This window comes from Sceloporus occidentalis, unplaced genomic scaffold (assembly GCF_023333645.1).
Source record: "Sceloporus occidentalis isolate IW3139 unplaced genomic scaffold, rSceOcc1.0.p SCAF_397, whole genome shotgun sequence".
NCBI classification, from domain to species: domain Eukaryota; kingdom Metazoa; phylum Chordata; class Lepidosauria; order Squamata; family Phrynosomatidae; genus Sceloporus; species Sceloporus occidentalis.
In genome coordinates this window covers 367,264-384,468 of record NW_028317377.1, presented here as the reverse complement: position 1 = coordinate 384,468, position 17,205 = coordinate 367,264, and the positions used below count along the sequence as shown (strand labels likewise).

The 17,205-nt window shown below is 38.5% G+C and overlaps 1 protein-coding gene across 1 annotated transcript; it reads right to left on the bottom strand.

Moving 5' to 3' along the window:
* Positions 1-2,309: 2,309 nt before the first annotated feature.
* On the bottom strand, positions 2,310-12,037 carry LOC149273207 (high affinity cationic amino acid transporter 1-like). The gene is made up of 11 exons (XM_089506597.1): positions 11,668-12,037; positions 10,564-10,722; positions 10,161-10,332; positions 9,447-9,580; positions 9,078-9,300; positions 7,950-8,089; positions 6,261-6,363; positions 5,712-5,917; positions 3,785-3,951; positions 2,759-2,867; positions 2,310-2,497 (listed from the first exon to the last, which is right to left on the bottom strand). Exons 1-11 carry the CDS (start codon positions 12,035-12,037, stop codon positions 2,310-2,312), a joined length of 1,971 nt encoding a protein of 656 aa, XP_089362723.1.
* Positions 12,038-17,205: the final 5,168 nt, after the last annotated feature.

Below are 17,205 nucleotides of genomic sequence, written 5' to 3'. Positions count from 1 at the left end.
TTCTGCTTAGCCACCATAAATGTATTAACTGTGCTACCTCTGAGATGAGTAACTCCGCATGGAAACCCTCCAGGGCTAAAACACCACAACTATTAGATTCTAAAGGAACAGTAGTACGTGTTTAGAATGAACAATTTTTCTAGAAATTACCGCACAAAATTTGGTTACCATAGTGACTGCTCCATAATTAGGACTTTGCCCCAGAACATGTGTTACACATATGGCTTAAGATCTAAATAGAAGATCTCTCAATTTATTCCTTGTGATGAATCTTTTGGCCATTTTCATACTTCGTTACACACCAACAAATGGGAGAACACCCCGAAAAACAATCTTCACACCCACGTGGCTTTAACAAACACTATACTCGCTTTGCGGAGGCGAAGCAGCCCATCTAGTTTTCCAGTGTACTGTTCAGCAATCCATTTCATCAGGAAAACACTAAATATGTATTTAGCAATTACTATATTTACATTTCACAATATCTACCCAATTATGAATATTTTATTAATTTAAGGGCTAATTAAAAGGAAGCCAGCTGCAAACATTATGGGGAAGTATGATAAAAATAATATTACATATGTACAGATAAAGTGAAAAAAGACTCATAAATCACCTTTATTACGCTGCTATATATTGAAATGAAGTGCTACAATGGATACTCTGCACACGGAGGCAAATAATCGTGCCACCAAGGGCCAATATATTTTATAAAATGACTAGGTGCAACTGTATAGGGCACCACATTTAACTTACAGATTATGCCAGCAAACACTATCTTCACGTACATCCACAATTCTCTCTGCGCAATGCCAGAATACGAAGCTTGCACGAGAGAACTATGGCACATTTCGCCAGCCCTATTTGTAGCTCATAAAAAAAAAGTTACTTTTTGGAAGGTTTAAGTATAAACATTTTTTTCAAGTATAATGTATATATAATCTGCTGCACTTACATGCAGCAGATCAGTATGTCTATGTCCACTTTAATTTGCCCGCAGTTTTGCCTGTATGTATAGACAATTTCATTTTTTAATGACAGCCTGGACTTGGGTTATAGCCAGCGTTTGGTCAGCCAACTGTGGTGCTCCAGGTTTCTGAGCAGTTCCACGCGAGACCCTCTTTTTCCAATAATGTTCATCTTATTTTTAATCTCAAGCCCATTCCTCCATAGGCACAGCGGAAGGATCTGTTATAAGATTGTCTAGATTCCTTGTATTGAAAACTATTTTTGGTGATGCAATGTCATAACTGACCTAGAAAAAAATGCGGGGGGATGAATTGCATGGAACAGTTCAATCCTGTTACACCAAAGCAGGTCATTTTACATTTTACATGTTGTTTCAATTACTGCTAAAGTAATGCAGCTAAACCAATGTTTAAATATAGTTTCAAAATATAAAAAAAATAAATAACAGGCAAATATCTTTGTATGTAATATATACGTAAAACGGGATATAAATTAACGTAAAACAAAATGGCGATGACCTCATCAAAATACCCCATATACCAATAACAGACAAAATGTGGCCCCCACACATACCCAGTAGCGGACAATTAAAATAGAAAGAAAAGTCATTAGGAAGATAAAAAGTATATCACGGCATGATGATTTCTTCAAGCGAAAATTCGCATAGCCAAAAATATTCATTCTTTCTTTCCATTCTAGAGAGTCTTCCAGCAGAAAGACGACATCTTCCCAGACATGGTAATTGATGAAGGAATTAAAATTTCACAGAGATGGAATAGTCAAACAAATCTCCCTTTTAAGTGCCCTGCACTTAGATACGTAATACTAAGCTAGTTTAAGAACAGACATAATAAGTTAACATTTTCCTTCAGGATCTAAAAAGAATATTACTTTTTCTAGGCAGGTTGTAAACAAGACGGCCAAACGATACTATTCTAATAATTCATTGGTTTTAGAAGCGTATAGCAGTAGTTTTGTTTTCATAGAACGCCAATCTGTGGTTCTTCAGATTTGTATTTGATGACTTGATAAAAATAAGGAAAAACAAAAATACTAAAATCATAATGAAAATCCAGATACTACTTCGAGAGTCTTCGGTTAAGGACAAACTAATCGATACAACATGGCGGTAATAATAATTTTGTCGTTTTGCAAAGTAAAGTCCGTATTTAAGGGTTTCTAATACAGTAGCAGCATTGATCGGCAGCCGACACATCAGGTTTGACTATTTTGTTTGTTTGAGGTATAGCTACCAGCAAGACGTAGTGTTTGTGCCAGCTGCGAGCATGGGGTCTTGTCATACCGGTCAGTAAATCTACATGGCGTATCTGACAGTCTACTCAGGCCTCTTCCTCTGTAGCCCATGTGGTTTCAGGATTAACAGCTCCTGGATCCTCTAAAAAAGCCTGCTTTTCATTGTTAAGCACAACGCTGGACCTTTTGTAACCATTTTCAGTACTTCTTTCCGTTACGGAGCTGGCAGCCTCTGTGCTGTGCCACATCCCATAACCAAAATATATAATAAAACCTACAGCAATGGAAAAAAAATAACTCCAGTTAGTCACGTGAGCCAAGGGCAGCGGTCGTAATTATTACAAAACCAGTACGTGTTATAATCGGTTTATCATATTCCCAAGACAGAAAAGAAAGGGTTAACTATTAACAGTAACTGACTAACCATAAGGCAAAACAAGGCCATATAGAAACACGTTGACCCTTTAACTGTCAGGTTTATGTGCCATATATTTTAAAGGGTTAGAAATATAAATAAAAGTATAGCAAATAATACCTATAACCATCCAAATGGAAAATCGTATCCAGGTGCCCTTGTCTAGTTGCATCATCAGATAAACATTTACGAAAATACTCAGGATCGGGAGGATAGGAAGGAATGGTACCTGGGGAAAAATATACAAAAAACGCATTAAAACACTGAAAAGGAAGTAGAGCCAGGCAATGCGGAGAGGATGTTCTTTAAGAGAAACAATTTGCCTTTTAACTGCGGCGGTTTATGGGGGGGGGGGAATATATTATATTTATATATATTGTGACAGAAAGCTAGGCATTGTTATTGATGATGTATATATTTCACGGCAAACAGTGGGGGAGACTGCATTTCTCTGCCCAAAGTCTGTGTTGCGGTTTGTTTTTGCTGGCAGCGGATAAGACGCCCAACTCTAGTCAGTTAAAACCGTTAGTGCTCAAAAAGTGTTTTTTTTTTTTTTGTTTTGTTTGCCAGACCTATAAAAGAGATTTTGTCAGAAATAAGAACTTGTGTGGTGTTTCAAACATAAGACTGTATGGTTAAATAGCCCCAGGTCACAAAATATATACACACATAATAAGTCCACGTCTGTCTATTACACACACTATATATATATATATATATATATATATATATATATATATATATATATATATATATATATATATATATATATATATATATATATATATATATATATATACACACACACACACATTTATACGGAACTTTTTCTTCAGAAAGAAATGATTTGAAGTCTTCTTACATCCCAGTCATCTGCATTTACTGCCTCCCCCGTTGTATATGTATGTTGTATTTGTCTCCTCAATGGCCACAAATGTTAGCTCTTTAATGAGGGATCTCCTCAGGCTAGGTACAACTTTTTGCACTAATTTATTTATTTATTTTTTTTAAGTATACATATACATACGACCAATAAAGGTTTATTTTCTCCTGTGTGGATACCAGAATGTTTATTCCATCCTGCTTGTGTGGATGTCTCTCTTGGTATTTCCATTAAAATGGTTTGAGACTGGACTTGCAGCTCACCTTAAAGGAAAGTTTGGTTTTGCTTTCTGGTTGCCTCCAAATGATGACGGTAAAAATACAGCATAAAATCATAATAATTGCAAGCGGCAGAATAACCGACGCGCTTCCTTTTATGAGGGATTCTTGTCCAAGGACTGTGAGGCAGCAAAATGAGATGATAAGCAAGCCTGGAAGACAAATGCAAGAGTTCATTATCCAGAGCGTAATAATATAAAGCAGAAGAGAAATAAGCATTTTTCAACGTCTTTCTTGAAGAACATATACATATGAAGAACATATACATAACGTGTGTATGAGTGAGCTCGTTTTTTTTCTCTGCAACGTCTTATGGCAAAAACAGTAAACATGCCACTTTCAACGTCACAGCAATGCAATATGGGGTAAAGAATTAGAAATAATAATAATAATAAAGCAACATGTTGACTGTAATATATATTACATTTTTACTGTACTATATATTACCAGGAATTTAGATAATCCCTAATGTCTTCAATGGAAATGAAATAACATTGAAGCATTCTGCTTCAGTAGCACAATGTGAAGAATTTCATTAAAAATGTTACTTTCTATATAACTTAATATGTGAGCCGATTAGCGTTACAGCGATTACTATGTATGAAAACTGCTGTCAAGACAGAAAAGGAATCTGTGCAAAAGGTGCTTAATCTTTTTTAAATTAAAAACATACAGACATAAACCTCCAGTTCCACTGATACAAGCCAATGTGATACAAATTGCATTGCATCTATACACCCAATTGGTAAAGCGAGAGAGACAGAGAGAGTGACAGTTTTTTTTTTTTAAGAAGCAAATGCAAACAATGTTATTGATCAGAACAGTTGCCATTATAGTCCTTGGTTAAAAGGAATACCTAGGAGCCAACAAGAGAACAAACTATGGTCTCATAACAAGAGGTTCATAGAGAAAAGTTAGAGAGAAACCGACAGACAGAATACTCTCCCAAGTAGAAGATATGGAGAGGTCAAAACTATTGGAATATAAAAATAGAGATAATGAAAAGGCGAATCTAGATCACCCTCCAGTCATCTTGGATTTTACTAAGTCAAAGTTAAAAGAATAAAAAAAAAACATTGGCACATTCTATTAAAGGTGACGTTACTAAAAAGTATGCTACCTACGGCTCCAAATATTATATCTAGGGAAACTCCAAATCTAAAAACAAAAAACTGTCTAAAAGCTTTATAAAAGAAATAAAGTCCCTTCAGAACAATCCTTTTTAAAAGCAAAAATTGTTTTTTAGAGAATTTTTTTTTTTTATGTATTATAATGTTGATTAATGTTCTGCTTTTTTAAGTTTATAAATAACTCCTATTATAAATTGATATATTTAATGGATATCTTACTTCAATATATCTTTAGATGAAATGATTGATAGATATTTATTGATTTATTCAAATATATGAATTGATATTTATTCATTTTCCATATAGGTTTTTTTTATCTAGCATATATTTTAAATTATGGACTAAACAGGTTTTTATGATTTTGAATTTACATAATTATTCATTATATGAATGGGTTCCATTTAAGATATCTTCACAAGATTTGCTAAACCTGGGATACATTGACATTTTCAAGTTATACACTTATATATCACCGTGTTGGAATTCATGTGTACTATTTGGTATATGGTGCAGGTGGTGTTGTGGATTGGCGCTGGGAGAGTCACTTTTAATGACATTGTGTACTGATATGTATTTTACTATTTTACTGAAAGGCAGCAAATTTATAAACTTGCCACAGCCTGTAGGACAAGTGGATATTTGTGCCGGCCCATTGACATAATTCATGTTAACTGGAGAACATTCTACAGATGAATCTATAAACACTTTGAATGGACAAAAAGTGACTGACTCCACGTGGCACTGAATTGGTTAACCAGGGATAAGACTAGAAAACCACTCACCGATGCAACTAGCTGAAAAGTTTACTATTGAGCCGGACAATCTCGTTGGGTCAGAATTTTGTGGAAATATCAAGGAGTGAAGGGTGAACTTTTCATCTTCTAAAAATGCAGCTTGGGACTCGCTGGTACTAACGGATTCATTAATTTCTGCTTCGTCGTTGGTACTGGCCATTTGATAAGCAAGGTTTGGCTGATCTGGTTGATACCTGGTAGTGAACAAAAATGAAGTACATACAGTAAATTGCTAGACTGGAACCTGGCCATGCGGACAGCTACTTAGAATTACTAAAATCTCATATTCACACTACAGACAGCAGAAGATCCAGGAACTCTGTGCTTCCCAACATGCTTTCATATAGGTTTAATGTAATCCCATATATATCCCAACACTGGGAATTGTGAGGAATTGCATTAAAAAACAAACAAACAAAAAAAACGGTATAGCAGAGATCTTTACAATGTTTTCTTAGGGCACCAAGGAGCATAGAGAACTTATAGAGAACTTTACAGTGCTTTTGACCCATCGTGTAACATTGACAAGTATGTTACCTTAGAACTAACACACAGGCAGCTACCAAGGAATATGCAAGAAGAGTTCCAATAGACATTAGGTCCACCAAATCTTTCAGGTCAAACAGAAATGCCATCAGCGCTGCAAATTAGAATAAAAGATATTTAGGTAAAATATGATATTTGCAAGTATATAACAATAAGAATAAAAAAGCAGATCATAACACAGTAGCCTACTCCCCGATATCTACCTTTGGCCGGACCAGGCATAATCAAATGCATTATTCTAGACCAAAAGGAGACTACATATTGAGGTTCCAACTGGGGTTCCAGAGAGATCATACACAGTACAGATTACTTGAATGACACAAAGACAAATCAGCTTTTTTGTTGTTGACAAGTTCTTGTGTACAACCCTGGATAATGCAACACCTGGAGATCAACACTTTAGTCAATAAGGCCTGTACTTGAGAAGGTAAAAAAGAGAAAGAAAAAAAAAAAAAAAAGTTGACTAGAAAATAGTCCTTTTTATAAAACACATTTCCAGACAATCAAATTACTGGGCACATTAATACAACCAGCTCTGGAGTCAGCCCAACCTCCTGCAATAGGGAAAGAACAGTGCTTCAGAAAGAGGAAGCCATATGATCAGTGTCTTCCTCCCCATTACACATATAGAAAATCCATCATACACGGCTATAAAGTCTGATTATTATAGTGTACACCAAATAAAGACATCCCTCCTTTAAGAAGGACCGTGTAATACCATGCCCAAACAGGAGAGCTGGCAAATGGATCACTTCCAAAAATACTCTACTGGTGACTAATCACATTCCCACATCAACACGTTTCAAAAATACACCGGTGATTCTGAAGCCTACAAGTGGATTTCAGAGCAGTACATGTGGATGGGGTGGGGAACCAGATGATCCAAATTTACTTATCTCTACTATGCTTGCTTATTATTTTAGAACAGTATTTACAGTATGGGGTTTTCACAGAAGGCCTTACTTGGTAACTTTTGATCTGTAGATTTATAATAATAATGATTAGCTGTGTTTGGGCTAATGCTACGATATCCTGGATGTCTTCTCTCAATCTGCAGAAGCACATACAAGTGATAATTATGGTAACTCATAAGAGTTCACTGTATGTGGTTTAGATTGTTGCCCATCTCTGAGGAACTGAATTTGGGGTTTAGAAGGCATAACAAAGTATGGTGAGGAACAATTTTGTTGGAATCATTTTTGGAAATACCCAACTAACAGTTTCTTTTTTGCAGCTATATCTGTCACAATTTGGATTTTATCCAGAAATATTAGATATAAGCTTCCTACAGCAAAGGAACGCAGAGCTGCCTGGTTCCTGGTACTGCAGTCCCCATTGCTATTGCACTTTCTTCCCTTCTAGAGTTATGACACTTTGCAACTATCCTAGACACTGTTTGGCAGGGTTGGGGCGGATGGAGCGAGGACATTAACAAGTTCCCAAGGCAAAGTTCAGGACTGGCTCTGTCAGGACCATCCCATGCCAATGGCATATGAAGCAGGCTTGAACAGCTCCACACAGAAGCAGTAGGACATATGAATATTCATGCATATATAAAGAAAAGCAAAGAAAAAAATATGAGCATCCGTGTAAATGCATAAAAAATGAATGTCAGATGGTATACAATGACTGACTACGCATAATACATTGTGTGCATGTAATCCTCTGAAGAGTCCTCACCTGCAACAGCTCCGGAAGACACAGTCGCTATAACAGGAGTTTTACTTTTTTCACCAACTCTGGCTAAAAATTTAAACAGCAGCCCATCATCTGCCATGGCATAAATCACTCGAGGCATTGGGAACATTGAACCAAGAAGACTTAAAAAAAAAAAAAAAAAAAAAGAAGACATTTAAAATATATATGTGTTTTTATAATGCTTTATTGCTACTTTATATGAAATGCATAAAATAAAACACTTCTCACAGACAAGCACAGCACAGTTAAGCCTGGGTTTGGAAAGCCCCCGGTCAGTTACATCCTCAGTAATTATAGTTAAAGGGGGGGGGCTAGGGGGATACGAGGTAAAAAGGTTTCTGTTCCTACAAATCTGCATAAAATGTCTGAGAATGAAGGGAACACGGGATCATAACCAAGTTTCATTTAAAGAAGAAATAAAAATAAATCTTTACATATGTCAAGGCAACAGAGACTCCTTTCCTTATATAGATAGATAAAGGCATACTGCATATACATACACATACATACATACATACACACTGACTTCAATGCACATGGATCCAAGCTTCTACCTACACACGCTATGTCTGTTCCTGAGAATGCAGCCTAGGGATCTTGGCTCAGTTACTCTGAACCTTTCAGTTTTCATTTAGCTACAGAAGGATATTCTTGCTGTCTGATCCAGTCACAATAGAAAGTAAGAAGCTCCCTCTCCATTTCAGGCATATGATCAGTCATCATCTGGGCAGGCTACATGGGTTGCTTGGTTCTGATCTCCAGTCTATGTTTATATGATGACGGTCTCCAGCACAAGGGGGGTCATGCACCAATTGGGCCCCCACATTACACAGCACAACAAGCATTGTGTTCCTGCTGTACTAGAGAATATAGAAATGATACAGCAGCAAGGGGCTATTTGCCACAGGGACCCTGGGACAAATGCCCATTTTGCTCTATTGTTAATCTGCAGATCCGTGTAGAAAGATACTGGTGGTAAGACTGTGGAGTGATACCTGGCCTATGAAGCAGGAAGAGAGATAGGATACATAAAGGAAACTTGCAGAGGTCCCTTTTGTAAACCAAAATACACAAATACAATAATCAATGTTCTAAAAAAATCACACACACCTGGTGGAGAGAGCACATAGAGATCCCACAGCCACTGCATATCTCGCTCCATCCCATCCGACATAATTAAATGCCACAGGTAAGGGACTATTCTTGTCCAGTAGATAATACGGCATCATGAGTGTCAGTGCTGCAGACACGCCAAAGTAAGCAACAAAACATATCAACAGGGATGCCACTATGCCAATAGGGATGGCCTTCTGTGGATTCTTTACTTCTTCACCTAAATACAAAAATAAAAAATGTCAGATATCACCTATCCACACTGAATTTTCACAATCATATGCTGTAAACATATCTCATTCATTCTATTAAGTGCCAGAGACAAGTCTCAATCGCACATTCTTATTTATTAAACAGAACACCCACCAGTCGTAGCGATGCAATCAAAGCCAACAAATGCATAGAAACACGTAGCTGCTCCGGACAGAACTCCAGCAAACCCATATGGCATGAACCCACCACTGCCATAGTTCCACGGCGCCTCTGTTGATTTTGTACTGCTATAAATTGCAAAAACAGAACTTATTTAGGATTTAAAAGGAAAACAAAACAAAAATTATAAGGATAAGCCCTCAAAACGGCGCAGAATTAATTATATTGCTAAAACCCTCAAACTTCAAAACAATTCAAACTTTGGCAGAACAAGCATATCTAAACTGTGTTCTGACCCATGGTTCTTGCTCTTCTCCATCATCCATCCTTACAAAGGCTGCCTGAACCAACAACTAAATATGGGCGAAATATTTAAGAAGATCCTTGCACTACAGAAATATTTTTTTTAAGGACTACCTCCCTTTGGAGTGACAAATTACTTTAAATAAAGCATTAACAGGCCAAATTACACTGACATTTGTACCGTTTACATTACAGCTTAACTATCTTGGCATGATTCAAAATGTCAGCTTACTGGGAATAATGAAGGGAACCTGCACAATCCTTTCATGCGTGTGACATATAATACCACTTATATCATCAAGCGATAGCTTTATCTTATGCTCTGTGCAAAGCTAAACATCAAAACACCCCAATCACGTTACAAGACAGTTTTATTCATTAGAAAAAGAAAAAAAATACACATACTTGTCTAAGTGGGTGACATTCGTCACATTGATATCATTCTCTGATAACTGCCAGTTCTTGATGGATCCTTTTACAAATCCAGAAACGATAACGAAGCAGAGAACAAGGACATTAATGCACGTAAACACCTTATTGACAAGAGCAGACTCCTTCACACCAAAGGACAGGAGACCTACAGGAGGGAAAAAGGTCAATATGAGAAATCTACAGAATGCACCAAGCTTGCCTAGGTTTGTATATAACGTTTGTGAGGTTAAAGACTTTTTGGAAGAGGCTAACAATTGTATATTTTATCTATGCTAGAACAGTTCTCGTAGAACAGCAGAGCAAAAGGTTGGGGTCCTGTGTTCTAGAACATCTGGTCTCCGGCTTTATCAAAAAAGTGCATTCAGGAACAACTTACCTGTTAACACCAAAATTATGAGTACAGAGAAAATGTCTGGATACTTGGCAAGCACCCCCGGAAAGTCCATAGACATATGTTGTATACAAAATGTTTCGATACGTTTTCCTATAAGTTCATCAAACGTTGCACTCCATGCTCGGGCCACACTAGAGGTTCCTAAAGCAAGAAAAAAATGAGGAAAAAAAGCAAATATGATAAAGATTCATTGATAAAGGTACATGCAATCCACTGTGAGCTAGAGATTCTGTTCCATTATTTCAATAAGCGATGCCCAATAAACGGCAAGGTTTAGGGAAAGTGTCTGTAGGGCCAAATTTGGTCCATCATAACCAATACACGACAACCAGTTAATAAATCAATAATTTCAAAAATCTAAATATATTTTGGATTTACTTGGTGAATTCACTTTGTCTATAGGCCTCATCATAAATGTGGTTTTGTTGAGTTTGCACACCATAGTTTACAAATAAAAGTGATGAAAAAGACCTTTAAATGATTTCTTTGCTTTTAATTACAAACTCTATTAAACATATTTAGGTGTCCAAAATGAATTTTACTGGAAATCATTATGGAACTGACTTATAAGCTAATGTATCGATTTGAATTTATGTACTGTAAGAAGCGCTGCGTAAATTATTATTAGTTGTCTGATATAGCGTTATATTCCACAGCGCTGTACGATGGTGAATATAACAACAATTTGTCTTACAGAAACAACAGGTGGGGAGAGCCTTGTTGTAATTTAGTAATTGGCACTATACAGACAAATGATTAAACATGATAATTATATCACAGAGGAAGAAGGGAAACTAGAATACAAAACACATGAGGAGACCCACTCGGACATTGTCCACTATAGTGCAAAAACCGGCAATATTAATACACGCGTCTATTGCTCCATGACAAAAATCACATCCGTGTAACTCATTTTGTGAAAATGTCTTAATCTATTTTTATACTGTAGTAAAACAAGTTTAAGGAGAAACACAGGGAAAGTACCAGCTATTGAAGATATAATTTAATGTATTTCCTCCAAAGGCACTAAATAAGGAAACTGCAGGAAATACAACAATAAAAGTATTAGCTGTACAAATCACTTACCGATGACATACGAGAGGATTAAATTCCAGCCTGTAATAAAAGCTAAAAGTTCCCCGACAGTCACATAGCTGTACAGGTACGCCGATCCAGTTTTTGGAACTCTTGCACCAAACTCTCCATAGCAAAGACCGGCAAGAACAGAAGCAAGGGCGGCTATGAGGAAGCAGAGGACGATGGCCGGTCCAGCATTTTCTCTTGCCACTGCTCCAGCGAGCACGTAGACACCGGCACCGAGGGTGCTACCCACACCAAGAGCTACCAAGTCAAAAGTATTAAGGCATCGGGACAATCTGCTCTCCTTGCTATCAGATCCCACAATCTTACGGCGAAACAGCTGCTGGCCAAATTTCAGGACCACGTTACAACTCATCTTCTTTAAGTTTAATCTGAAAATACAAATACAAGAATAAGCTTCGACACCGATACTCCCACATTTAACTAAACACAGTTGAAGATTCCCTGACCAGATGTATCTGGTTCTACAGCAGCTGTGTTGGTCCTGGAAAGAGGCAAGATTCCTTTGGCACACACTCAGAATTTTAAAATGAACAAATGCCTTGCATTTTCATTTTGCTTGCCAGGATCAAGTAAGGTGAATAAGTCAAAGTTTCTATTGTTCACGCATAAACAGATTAAAAAAGTCTTAATTACAACGTATTACTAACATTGTGACCATACTATGGGTTGCATTGTAATTACCAGGTTCACCAAAAAATCCACCTGAAATACTCAAGCCAAAAGATAAAGCATATTTACATATAAAAAAGTTTAAAAAGCAATGATCTATTGTAGCCAATAAAAGCATAAAAAATTCCAGCCTTCTATTGTACTGGACCACCTATTAATATAAAAACGTTATTTAATTGTAAAAACATATTTGACATAAAAAATATTGGAAATAATTTTAATTAAAATCCCAACCACATTTACACAGAGCATTTATAATTCAAATAAAGGCAAAACAATCAGACATTTCCTAATCCATATATTAATAGTAACATCGGGTTTTCTGTGCATTCTCCTGTCCACCTTTCCTTTCACTTTTTCATAGTCATTCACTTTTGTCCTCTTTTATCGGAGCTGAGAATTTTTACTGGGTATGACTGTATTGAAGGCCAGTCCCAAACCAACATGTCCCTCTTGGGACATTTCAAATGCCCTTCACAATGTTTCATAGTTTATTTCACTGACCCCAAAAGGTTGAATCTGACTGTCCCTTGAACGTTACAGCATAAATCCACTGGATACGTCAATACAAAGCAGTCCTATTACTACGTAGTCCGACTAGAACTGCAAAAATACCTAAAAATGCAGAAGAAGAATTAGCACGCTGTAGTTACACTTGTCAAACAGTACCTCCCACCCAGCTCTGAAAACATATACAAATGATAGAGTTTATCTTTACTGATAGGGACAGTTAGCCTCCCTTTCCTAAAAACAATGTCTTTCCTTGCTCTAGTTGTTACTTGCTACAATTTATCTTTAAGGCCTTGAGCGCATTGGTGAGAAATAATTCCTGGAAGAGATATCACAAAAAGGGACGCTAGTCTTCGCAGTAATCAAAGGGGAGAGAGGGAAAATAGAAATAATTGCATGATACACCTGCAAACTGGAAGCCATAAACGAACAACCATCACTTGGTGACATACCAGCAATTATAACGCTCTTCAACAGGGGGGGGGGGGGGGGGGGGGGAGAGACTACAAAAGTCTCTCTACTTGTGCATTTAGCAAAAAATGGTCTGTTGCAGGCTAGACAGGACATATCAACTAGTATATAACATAGCAAGATGACATACAGAAACAACAAGTGAGGAGAACCCTGCTGAAAACAGCTTACAATCTAGCTGGAGTTTGGGTGTATTACCCAAGAGGTAAAAGTGCCCCTGCTAGGGATAGACCAGCCACACTAGTATAAGAATTGGGGAAGGACTGGGAAAGGTGAGCTAAAGAATATGGGAGGAAGGACGTTAACGTGTAAGTGTCCATAAAGAAGTGGGTCTTGAGGGATTTTTTGAAGGACTGGGGAGGGCATTCCAGAGCATACAGGGAGCCCTAGAGAAACCTTGCAAGCATGCATGAGAAGCAGAAATCAGAGGAGAGGACAAACAGAGCTCATCGGAGAGACCGGTCAGAAGTATGTTAAGAGATGAGTGAGGAGAAAGGTATAAAATAGTTCTACCCACATCATGGCGTTTGTAATTCTTATGTTGCTGCCCGCCCCACACAGCTACATCGACCCTGGTTTGTAAATAGGTGATACCAAGTAGCACGTTTATACAGATAGAAGCATGCTTTGTATCAACTTCTTGCCGGAAATAAAACACTTGTACACTCAATTAACCAGAAGATGTCATCTAACAGCACCCAGTTATAATAATGTTCAATAGGGAGACGAAGAGCGATAGAGCATATCTACCCTGGGGTAGATATCTAGGATTTGAACTGACTCATTCGACTCTCAGCCAAAAGGCTTTTGGTCCTAAGGCTGGCTGTGAATTATGAGAGATGTGATTCCAAAAATAGCCAAAGGTCTAATTCGAGGCAGCCCATAACACACACTTGGCTTAAAATATAAATAAAATTAAAACAATCTCCCAAAAATAAAATGTTTTATATAAAACCCAATTTAAGAGACTGCAGCCTATACTGTGCCAGCAGATTCTGTAGTGTCCCTACAGAACATAAAATTAGAAAGAACATTAAAGATGACAATATACATACTTGGCAATAACATTAACACACGTTAAAGACATACTGGTTACAGAAAGAGAAGAGGGCTCAGAAATCACGAAAGGTTATCTGGGAAAAAAAATGTAACACCAATCCCTGAAGGCAAATATTACCATTAGTCAGCTGATTAATCATTTAACTAGTCTAATAAGATGAGAATATTGTTCAAAGCGTCAAACCTACTAGACAACATAGGTACTTTAACTACAAAACCAGCACCATCCTTCACCACCACCATGACCGTAGAAATACTATTTGTGTTAAATATTTGGAGAAACCGTAAGACCACTGAATAATCTCATTTGCTTGTTCAAACACTGAGTAAGCATTGCAAACACATAACTTATTAAATATTTGGGTAGAATAAAGAAAAAATCCATGGGTACATTTCTTGGGACAGGAGCACAGAGACAAATATCTCATTAAGATTAACATTTGAAAGAAGTTCAAATGGGTTTGGTACCGTTTATAAAAGTCATGCACACCGGCATCCACTATGTAAATGTGCTAACACGCACAAAGTCAGGATGCTCATAAAACATAGCGTGATAGACTGTTATATAACAGGCAAACATCACCCATAGTTTGCCAACACTTTGCGCCTACAGGCACAGACATGCAGCCAATGGGTAGAAAAGTAACCAAAATTCCATGACGCAGAATCGATGTTGTTACACACAACGAGCCTGTGTATACATGAAACCGGTGCTAGATTACCTTTTTACATAGAGTTTAGTATAACAACGCCCCATTATCTGGCATACCAGATCCTTTTAAGTTATTAAACAAGCATCACGTTCTCCATCCCATGCAAAATTATATTCTGGATTCACGAACAGCAAACTAGTAACATGTCTGTTTGGCGGATCTAATAATAATGAGAAAATGAACGTTGTACGTCACATTCTACAGGATGCCACGAAAGTCCATTCAGCAGAGATCAGCGGAAGTCCTCTCCAGCATGCATGTATATTCAATGTTTATGCATGTAGTTTCAGTTTGCCCTAAACATTGCTGGATGAATAGTTTGGTGTTTCTTATGGCCATACCAGAGTATCTGGTTGAAGCCCTCGTTCTTACCAAACACCGCTTCCCTGTCCAGGGTAACACTCACTTCCCACCTCATTGCCCCTTGCCTAGAAGAGCTCCAGGTAGCCCACTCTGGGACGTTCCCAGGAATGCTTATTGCATGGAAGCACTGCTGAATACTTGCCGTCATCTCCGGTACTTCCCTTTAGGAGGTGCAGATCAGAGTCAACTTTGTGGTCCCATTCTTATCCCACTTTTTGGTTGCTTCACACAGCCAATCAGTGATAGGAAAGCATTGTCACTGAAACTAATAGGAGCACTGTCTGTGCGCATGCAGGCGAGGGAAGTTTTGTCATACCCCTGGAACTCTTGAGTAAGTGCTGGTATAGAATGAACATGTTTTGGTAAGCCAAGGAGCTGGGGGTTGGAAAAGACTAGGGCTGCAAAAACTAATCGATAATAATCGATAATGAAAATCATTGCCAACGAATTTCATTATCGATTAGTTGAATTGATTTTTATTGATTAGAAAATACCCCTCATTATATAATCCGTTTAGTCTGACTCACAGCAGCAGCTCCAATTTACCAGCCCCTCCCTGTAATCACTGTGACAACTGGCCCCGCCCCTTCCTTCTCCCAGAAGGCCAGAACCACATGGCTGTGACACTCATCTAACTGCAAGTATAAAATTAATATTTGGGCTGCTGAAAGTTAGGGGAGGTGGGGGTTAATTTAGGGGCAGTTATGGTTAATGGGGTGTTTAGGGTTAATTTAGGGGCAGCTATGGTTAATGGGGTGTTTAGGGTTAATATAGGAGCAGCTGTGGTTAATGGGGTGTTTGGGGTTAATTTGAGGCAGTTGTGGTTAATGGGGTGTTTAGGGTTAATTTAGGGGCTGTTGTGGTTGATGGGGTCTTTAGGGTTAATTTAGGGGATGCTGTGGTTAATGGGGTCTTTAGGGTTAATTTAGGGGTAGTTATGGTTAATGGGGTGTTTAGGGTTAATTTAATGATGAGGACTGAGGGTTAATTTAATTAATTTAATAAAGTTAACTTAAGGTGCAGTTAGAGGTAAAGGGGGGAAAACTAAGGGGAGTCTAAATCCTGGGGGCAGTGAAGATTAACCCAGTACTTATTCATAAAAGTATGGTGTCAGTGTGCTGCAAACAGGTCTGTGACTCTATGAGGGGACTATTAGATATCTGGGGGGGGGGTATAAGGCATATCTGGGGAGGACAGAGTAACATATCTGGGGGTAGAAGGCATATACGGTATATAAGGCATATGTGGGGAGGGCAGCGTGGCATGTCTGGGAGGCAGTGTGGCATGTCTGGGGAGGATGGAGTGGTGTATCAGGGGGTATAAGGCGTATCAGGCACAGTGGCATATGTGGGGGTAGAGTGGAGTGGCATATGTGGGAGTCAGCGTGGCGTATGTGGGAGTCAGCGTGGCGTATGTGGGAGTCAGCGTGGCGTGGCGTATGTGGGAGTCAGCGTGGCGTGGCATATGTGGGAGTCAGCGTGGCGTGGCATATGTGGGAGGCAGCGCGGCGTGGCATATGTGGGAGGCAGCGCGGCGTGGCATATGTGGGAGGCGGCGTGGCATATGTGGGAGGCGGCGTGGCATATGTGGGAGGCAGCACGGCGTGGCATATGTGGGAGGCAGCGCGGCATATGTGGGAGGCAGCGAGGCGTGGCATATGTGGGAGGCAGCGCGGCGTGGCATATGTGGGAGGCAGCGCGGCGTGGCATATGTGGGAGGCAGCGCGGCGTGGCAT